Below are 9,394 nucleotides of genomic sequence, written 5' to 3'. Positions count from 1 at the left end.
GTACACCAAGATGAGAAAACGTGCAGACCGAAAAGGGCCGATCGTGAAACCAGTATATGATTGCTGTGGACAGGTGGTCCACACCTGTGGACAGGTGGTCCACCATAAGTGGGTCAATAGATGTAGATAATAGGTTAGGGCATACGAGTGACAGGTGAGGCCCTGCTATTGCCAAGTGGCGGTGAGAGGCTCTACCTATGATTTTGGCCGAGGGGATTTTGTGGCCACCAAACAAGGTGGCAGGATGTTGGCCACTCGGTGACAGTAAGAGATTCAAAGCATGTGGCCCTGACTTGGGAAGCCCTAACTGTAGCCCAAAGAAGAGCGAGCGAGGTGGCTAGCTATGATTTGGTCGTGGGGCTGAACCTCCGTGTATGAGGTGGGAGTGTAGACCTCGCAGACCGCAGTATTATTTGGGAAAGCGAGGGCCAGCGCCAAACCCTGAAAGCCAGTTCTCTAACCTGACGGGGCTTGTCTCTAGAAAGGATGTATGTAACGTATGTAGATACTGACCTAGAGTGTTTGTCCTGTATATTTAGATAATGTTCAGGGTGACTTCAATATATATGTATAAATATATATATACTGCGAAGAACAGGTCCATTCCAGGAACCTAGGGGGTAAAAGGATGCTAGCAGGCCTGAGGCGTGCCATTGGTATGCCAAGTGTAAAAATTTAGAACGTATGGAAAGGAGTGTAACAGCGAAACTGTAGCATGAGAACCAGTGTAAGTTGAGGGACCTGAACGTTGGTCCAAATATTTTGAGACAAGCCCCTGGATTCCCACAAATGTGCATTAATTGTGAAAGATACAAAGGCAAAGTGAGGCCTTAGAAGGAACGTAATCGTAGTGAGTAAGATTACGGTAAGTAATAAAGGGAGCCTATCCCCGCGTTTTTAGGCCTGTTGATGCTTATGTGTGCGTGCCGGTCCCGTGACCGGAAGCAAGAAGCCGGGTAACGGGTAAGGAATACAGCAGGGCAGCCGGTGGACGAGCCCAGAGGTCGGCGGCAGGAGCTGCTGAAGACAGAGTGTTTGTTCGAGGCAGGAATGGCGGGAACAACGACCGGAAGTGCAAGTAACTATAGAGACAAACAGCTTGCACGACAAAGGTAAGTAGGTTAGGGGTAGGTTTATATAGGATCATATATACATATACACACACACACACACATATATATACACACACACACACATATATATAGTAAAACTGAAGGTCCCGATACTATTATCAATTTCCTAGGGGTAGTTTTGGACTTCATTCATTTGCAAGCCAGCCTCCCCACTGGAAAGATAGAGCGCATCCTATCATGTATCGGCCAGTACCTTGAAGCAGGTTTTTGTAATAGGAGGGAACTCCAATCACTGTTGGGTTCCCTCAATTTTGCTATGAAGATCATTCCGCAAGGGAGGTCATTTATATCCAGATTACTTTGTGTTTTCCCTCAGTTTCAGTCGGATACCTCCCGCATTGAGCTGGATCTGCATGCCATCGCTGACTTACGCATGTGGAGGGAATTTCTGCTAAATTGGAATAGAAAAAGCATATTTCTTCCGGTATTAAAGGATCACTATAGCAGTGTTCCCCAACCCCCGGGCCGCGGACCGGTACCGGTCCGTGGATCAAACGGTACCGGGCCGCCCAGGGGTGTGCGAGCCTGCCGGCTAATGCAGGGCTGGCATTGCCCAAGTGCCAGCCCTGCAATGTGCCTGCGGACCGGAGGGGAGATCAGAGATCTCCCTCCCCGGTCTGCAGGCACATTGCTGACAGCCGGCAGGGGAGGGAGTGAGAGAGGACCCGGGAGCTCTTACCTGCAGCTCCTCCGGGTCCTCCTCTCGCGAGATTTGGAGCGTTGCCGCGGTAACCACGGCAACGCTCCAAATCTCGCGAGAGTGAACTCTAGCCCTGTAACTGGGCTAGAGTTCATCTCACCACCACTGGGACCACCAGGGAATCCCCACCGGACCACCAGGGACTAAGAAATGTCCCCCCTCCTCCCAGTAAAGGTAAGAAGGGAGGGGGGACATCAATATATTATTTTTAATTAAATAAATTAAAAAAAGCCTCCCTACCCTCCTTACTCCCCATACACACACTGTCCCCATACACACACTGCCCCATACACACACTACACACACAGCCCTACACACACTGCCCCATACACACACTACACACACTGCCCCATACAAACACTACACACACAGCCCCACAAACACTGCCCCATACACACACTACACACACAGCCGCACAAACACTGCCCCATACACACACTACACACACTGCCCCCATACACACACTACACACACTGCCCCATACACACACTACACACACTGCCCCATACACACACTACACACACAGCCCCCATACACACACTACACACACTGCCCCCAAACACTGCCCCATACACACACTACACACACTGCCCCACAAACACTGCCCCATACACACACTACACACACAGCCCCACAAACACTGCCCCATACACACACTACACACACTGCCCCCAAACACTGCCCCATACACACACTACACACACTGCCCCGCAAACACTGCCCCCCATACACACATCGCCCCAAACACACACACACTGCAACTCTCACACACACTGCCACCCTCACATACACACTGCACCGCTCACACACACATACACACAATTTTGAGTCTATGTCTTTATGTGACTGTGTTTGTGATTTTCTGACTATGTATGTGTCTGCGTGTTTTTTTTAATATATGTGACTGTTTTTTTTTTTTGTCTTATTAAATCAAAACAAGCGGGCCACGGAAAAATTATCAAATGTTTACCGGTCCGCGGCGATAAAAAGGTTGGGGAGCACTGCACTATAGGGTCAGGAACACAAACATGTATTCCTGACCCTATAGTGTTAACACCACCATCTAGCCCCCCTGGGCCCCTCATGCCTCCACAAATATAGCAAAATCTTACTGTATTCAAGCCTGAAGCTGTAACTCTGCATGCTAGGCTCAGAAAAACAAGCAATCTGCTGACATCATTAGAAGTGGTGGCCTGATCAATCACAGTGCTTCCCCATATGATTGGCTGACAAAGAGGCAGATCAGGGGCAGTGCAAGCATGATTCAAACACAGCCCTGGCCAATCAGCATCTCCTCATAGAGATGAATTGAATCGATGAATCTCTATGAGGAAAGTTCAGTAGTCTGCATGCAGAGGGAGGAGACACTGAATGTTTGGATGCATTTTAATCAGCCATGACCCAGGAAGGATCTCTAACAGCTATCTTAGGAGTGGCCAGTGAAGTTATCACTAGGCTGTAATGTGAGCACTGCATTTTCTCTGAAAATACAGTGTTAACAGCAAAAAGCCTGAAGGTACTGATTCTACTCACTAGAACAAATTCAATAAGTTGTGGTTGTTCTGGTTACTATAGTGTCATTTTAACTGACAAGTCTTTTTCAATCTGGACAGATGCTGCTGCCACATCCGGTTTTGCAGCAATATTTGGCAATAAGTGGATGTGGGGTAACTGGCCAGATTAAATTAAGGAGGTTCCGGAATTCACACTTTGGCATTATTTGAACTTTAGCCGTTCGTGGCAGCTGCATTCAAATGGGGCGCATGCTGGTCAGGTAATATGGTACGGTGCTTTTCCGATAACATGGCTACATGCCATACTGTTAATAAGGCACACTCGTCATCCGTGACCATCACGCGATTCATGAGGAAGTTGACATGGCTAGCTGCTAGACACATTTTATTTTGATATGTGCAATGTTCCTGGAGTTCAAAATGTTGCAGCTGATCATTTGTCTCGATCTCGAATTTCAGGAGTTCCGGGCAGCATTGCCAACAGCAGTCCAGGTTGCTACTCTGGGAACCGCAGTGGCAGGAACTGGTCATGGACTAGATAATCTACTAGCTCACGGGCGTTACCTCTCACAACTAGGTATTTCCGCTAACACGAGGAAATCGCATGATAGGGCTTTTCATTTTTCAATAGATTTTTGCTCCACATTATAGACAAGTTCTCTATGGAAACTGTGGTTGCGTTTATTTCCTTTTGACACCTTCACCTAAAGCTATCCTTCAACATGTGACAGACCTCCCAGTCGGTGCAGTATTACTAGAGCTGTGTTCATCTGTTTATTCAACCTTTTTCCCTTTATTCGTCTGTTTCCCTACTTTATTTCATTCAACCAAACAATTTACCAAAAGACCGACCACCCAGTAAGGAACTGTGCTGCTTGTTAACCTTTTTGACCCCCTTTCACACTGTGGTTATCCGCAGACACTTCCATCTCCCAAACGGTCAGCTGTGTGGTCATCGTTCGTATGAAGGAACACATGGCGGCGGCCATCGTAAACTATCGAACGCACAGTGGTGTTTTGTTGTTGACCGCATGGAACTATTTTCGAACACCGCTGGGACTTAATTTTGTTTAGAATCATACAAATGCAGCGGCGTTCGGTACTTTTAAAACTCACAAATCAGACCGACCCTGAGGACTTAAAACCATGGAACTGATTCTGGACAGATTATGCCGAACGGTCGGTGAAAACACTTAAACCCCGTGGTGATCTGACTGTTTGTGGGATCTGAGCGCTTTTTGGAAATATTGAGTGCTCAGATCCAAGCTATCTGTGGATATGTCAAACATGGGGGGATTTCACGGTTTGTGTGTGAATGTTTTCCCATTGTATTGCATTTTTGATTGGCTACTGTAACTGTATTCCAGTCCTCCACAAGGTCCCTGTGGGAGTATCCCTTGCTGGAGGACCTGCAGAAAAGCCAGCCTGTGGCACTCATTAAACCAGTTCATGTTTGACCCTCAACACAGAGCCTCAACTCGTGCTTAGGGGGAAATGTATTCAAGGTTCCCGTTCAGCATTTGGGATTATTCAGTAACAGACTTCATACTTGGGGGAAACCCCTTCTTATACCTGGGGTGCCGCCACACAACACTATTAAATTATAGCTTACCGGCATCCAACATCATATCCTCACCACATGGCCTATCAAACAAAGGTTCTTTTCATCCTTCCAGGTTAAAGCCATATTGAAAGGTATCAAAGATTACACACCTATACCTACACCTTATAGACTACCAATCCACAATCACCTGTTCCAGTCACTTTCAGACCTCCTAGATGCCTCAGCATTTGAAACCCAGACAAATCACGTAATTAAAACTGCCATTTATTTAGCATTCTATGGTTTTCTCCGAGAGAATTCGCCAACACTAACTCTAACTCCTCTCACATCTGGTGAAATCAGACGACCACTACATACTTTCTCTACATCATACGAAAACTAGCGGAAGGGGTCAGACAGTAAACATTCTGTATTATCCCACAAGCAATCAATGGTGCACCGTTAAAGTTTTTGATCACTACCTTACCTCCAGACAAAGTTCACCGAATCAACCACTGCTTGCTTTACATGGGAATACACTCACTGCAAGTAGATTTATGCTTTATGTTAGAATATCATTGGTACGGTTAGGTGTTAACCCAGAAAATTACTTGGGCCATTCATTCTGTATAGGAGCCGCTGCCACAACTTCCAAGAGAAATATTCTGGTACACATTATTAAGACGTTAGGTCGGTGGAAGTCCGCTGGCTACACTAGATACATGCCTCAACCTATACAAGAAGTACGTTGAGCTTTCCATAACATGATTGTGTGATGTAGCTTTGTTGTATTTGTAGGCTGAATAAAGTTTGTTATGCTATCTCTTTTTGCCCTCTTATTTCAGGCCTACCACATTGTCGGTTCAAGGACACCACAACCGACTTTGCCTCATCCCTGCATGTTTTGTACCTCTAGCTCTACGGCTTTTAATGTCCTGAACACAAATGGAAGGTTAGGCCTGTAGTTGTGGTCGGGGCTTGGATTCCCTTCTTATGGAGCGCCAGTCCCCTCCTCACTACCGTCTCAAGTCAGGTGATTTGCCCCACCACTTCCCTCTTTCTATTATATTTATATAAGGTAGGTCCTCTTTTATTTCAGGCCTACTGCATCGTCGGTTGCTGCACACAACACAAATATATATACACACACATTATATATATAATCTCATAAGAGCAAACATTAGACTGTGAGAGTAGGACCTGCCAAAGATGGGGTACATTGACGTTGTGGCACGCTTATGCAATGCATGATCATATAATGTAACTAAATCCCCATTATTTTTTTTATTTTTTTGCCTAGATTAGGTGTTTTTAAAAAAAACTTTTAAAAACTAATAAAATCTGTCAACATTGAAGTTGCTGTTTAGTAGATAGGAGAGTGCGCTGGATCTTGTGTATTGTTTATTGTATAATATGGCCCCCAGCAGCACCCCATTTAAGCATGTTCAGGTGAGTGCAACCATCCCCCATGTTTCATATATAGAAGTGGTGGCCTGATTTGGGAGTCTAGCCAACTCCTTGGTTTTGCACCCCTCCCTGTTACAGGTGCCTCATCTCAGGTCCCTATTTAGCCTTGTACTGCAGAGAGCCTCAGATGGATTTTTTTTCCCAAGTAAGTGGGTTAATCTCATAAGAGCAGGCATTAGACTTTGAGAGTAGGACCTGCCAAAGATGGGGTACATTGACGTTGTGGCAGGCTTATGCAATGTATGATCATATAATGTAACTAAATCCCCATTATTTTTTTTGCCTAGATTACCGTAGGTGTTTTTTTAAAAAACTTTTAAAAACGAATAAAATCTGTCAACATTGAAGTTGCTGTTTAGTAGAGTGCGCTGGATCTTGTGTATTGTTTATTATATATATTTATATATATTATACACACACACACACACACACACACGCACACACACATATATATATATATAAATATATATATCTACACACAATATAAACACAGTGCATCCACTACACACACACGCACTGCATCCACTACACACATGCACTGACACACACCATATCCCCTTTACACACACTGCATCCAATACACAAACACACACCATATCCACTTCACACACACTGCATCCTTGTGGGTGGAATTGGAGGCGGGCCGTGAGGGCAGGCTTGGTGGCAGGCCCCAGACCTTGAGCTATGTTAGGGGCCCCAACATTTCTGATTGTGGCCCTTGCCAAACTGATTCTTATGTATGGCAGCTCAGAAATCTGAAATATGAATCATCACCAGATCAGCCCTAAATTCAGTTGGATTGCATTTTTACCCAAAACGAGTATCCCCGTCTAGTTCCAACAGTGCTCAAGAAAAAAAGTACCCCACTTGTATCTATGCGGATGATAAGAAATCTTTTATATCTGTACCTATATAATTTTTTTTTTTTTTTATCTCCGGTGGTATACGTTTTCTTCTTCTTGCTGTAATTTTGTTTTGTAAAAAAAAAATTATGTTTTATATTAAAGTATACATATACAAAAATACACACTCTCACCTCAATCAATGGTGCCAAGCCTCTCCACTGAAACGTTATCTTCATGGCTTTTTTAACTTTCCAAACCTAAGTATTAATAAATAAATACATTAGGAAATAGTTTAACCCAAGCCCATATATTACACACACATATATATACTATACCATATGATGATGTTTAACTATATATAACATAGTACTACGTTGATAATTTGAATGTATAATAGATAGAATACTAACGGGTAGATCTCACTATTATTAAACTCTAACATTAGCTTGCTGTGTGTAAAAAGATATATACATTACATGTTATAACCTATTACTAACAAAGACACACATAGCCCCATAGAATAGGACAGTGTAACTGGAAAAAAAAAAAGACATACATAAAATTAGAATACATAACCGACATCACTACAAGGTTAGATTGATTCCATGGGTTAAGCCAAAGTCCAGATATGTCAAATAAATATTTTATAGCACAAAATTACAACTTTTTGTGTGGTAAAACCAGGCAAAATGTACTTGATCTGACACCTACTTTTGATTCAAGGGCTATTACGATAATGGATTTTCTTGGTAAAATCCGTCATCAAAAGTAGTTAACCCTTTAGGACAGTGGTAATTGGAATTGGTGATAAAAATATTATTGATACAATTGCACAATCTCTTGGTCATAATCAATAAATTGACCACTAGGATAAGGTCAGCAATCATTATAATTGTGTGCACCCATCTGATTCCATTGGTTACTTTAAAAAAAAAAAAAAATGTAGTGAAAAATAGAGCTAAAAGTAAGAACACAGAATAAACTGAGATATACACTCTTGGGAATACTTACTCTAACACACCTCTTTTCCCACTAGAATTCTTGTTTTAATTTCTTTGTCAGCCAGACCAACTCTGGACTTTTTTTTTGCAGAACTGCTCTTACTTTGCTATTCTCATACTAAATCCTTTATCTTTAAACACTTTTACCTCACTCTCATACATCCATTGTATTATATCTCAAGTACATCAAAATAGTATTAAACAAATTAAAGTGATAAATAAGACTGGCTTAATTAAATTTTTACTAAAACCAGAAATATACCTGGATAATGTGGATTAGATTTCAGATTTTGGAATCATAGTTAGCTGAGGGAATCCTATATAATTTGGGATTTCAGACTGCAGCTGAAATTAAAAATGATATATACTTGCTGGTAAATTGCCAAGTCTAGCATATCAAGCTATTAGACACATCCTTAGTAAGTAGGGGATTACAATGAGTTGTAATTAGTGTTAAATCACTGCAGTAAGTCAATTTTAAGGCTTAGGATTTTCTTATGGATATAGGATGGTAAAGAAAAGTTTATTTGGGGGCGGGGCCTGACCGCCGAGCAGACTGGTCACACTAAACTAGAGCTACATGTGAAAACCTGAAAACCAGCGACTTATACTTAATAAATCACACCAAGTTCACTAATCTAGCGCAGCAGAGCAGCGGTGGCACCCCGAGTCTTAACTGACTGGACCACCGGGCTCGGAGAGGCACTCTGAAGCAGACACAGAGTTGTGGCCTACTAGTGAGTGCAGGCCAGCAAACCTGCGGGGAATCGCTGCAACGCTCAAGACCACGTTCATCCCCCTTGCCGGTGAGGGATATCCCGGCACAATCAAGCAACAAATAAGCTAGCAAACTCTGCATTACGACGACAAAACATTCAACCAAACGAGACCTACAGGGCCCAGCCAAGATGGCGGCACAGACGCAGCTTAGGACCAAACACACACTCCCTAAACCACCCAAGCACGCACTGGAGTTCATCGACCCACTACGCAACTACCTATGGGCAAAGCTCAATGCCCGGAGACAGCTTTACAGGCCGGCGATGAGAGAGGTGGCAGCGTGGATCCGCCCGGCTACCCGGCACACCCTGCAGAGGAATTCCTCGCGACTCCAGAGCGCCGCCAGACTGAAACAGAACCGAAGCTCAAAATGGCGTGAAACGGTGCAAGTTCCCTCAAATGACGAAACTC

General features: G+C 43.7%; 1 protein-coding gene across 2 annotated transcripts in view; it reads right to left on the bottom strand.

The window, feature by feature from the left end:
• CLPTM1L (CLPTM1 like) overlaps positions 1-9,394 on the bottom strand; it is a 469,239-nt gene that overhangs the window by 204,513 nt on the left and 255,332 nt on the right. For both annotated transcript variants that reach the window (XM_063452024.1, XM_063452023.1), the window contains exon 11: positions 7,394-7,459. In XM_063452024.1, coding sequence (XP_063308094.1) covers positions 7,394-7,459 — 66 coding nt within the window. The remainder of the gene's footprint in view (positions 1-7,393; positions 7,460-9,394) is intronic.

Source organism: Pelobates fuscus, chromosome 4 (genome assembly GCF_036172605.1).
Source record: "Pelobates fuscus isolate aPelFus1 chromosome 4, aPelFus1.pri, whole genome shotgun sequence".
NCBI classification, from domain to species: Eukaryota; Metazoa; Chordata; class Amphibia; order Anura; family Pelobatidae; genus Pelobates; species Pelobates fuscus.
The sequence above is the reverse complement of the archived record's forward strand: the minus strand, read 5'-3'. Positions and strand labels throughout refer to the sequence as shown.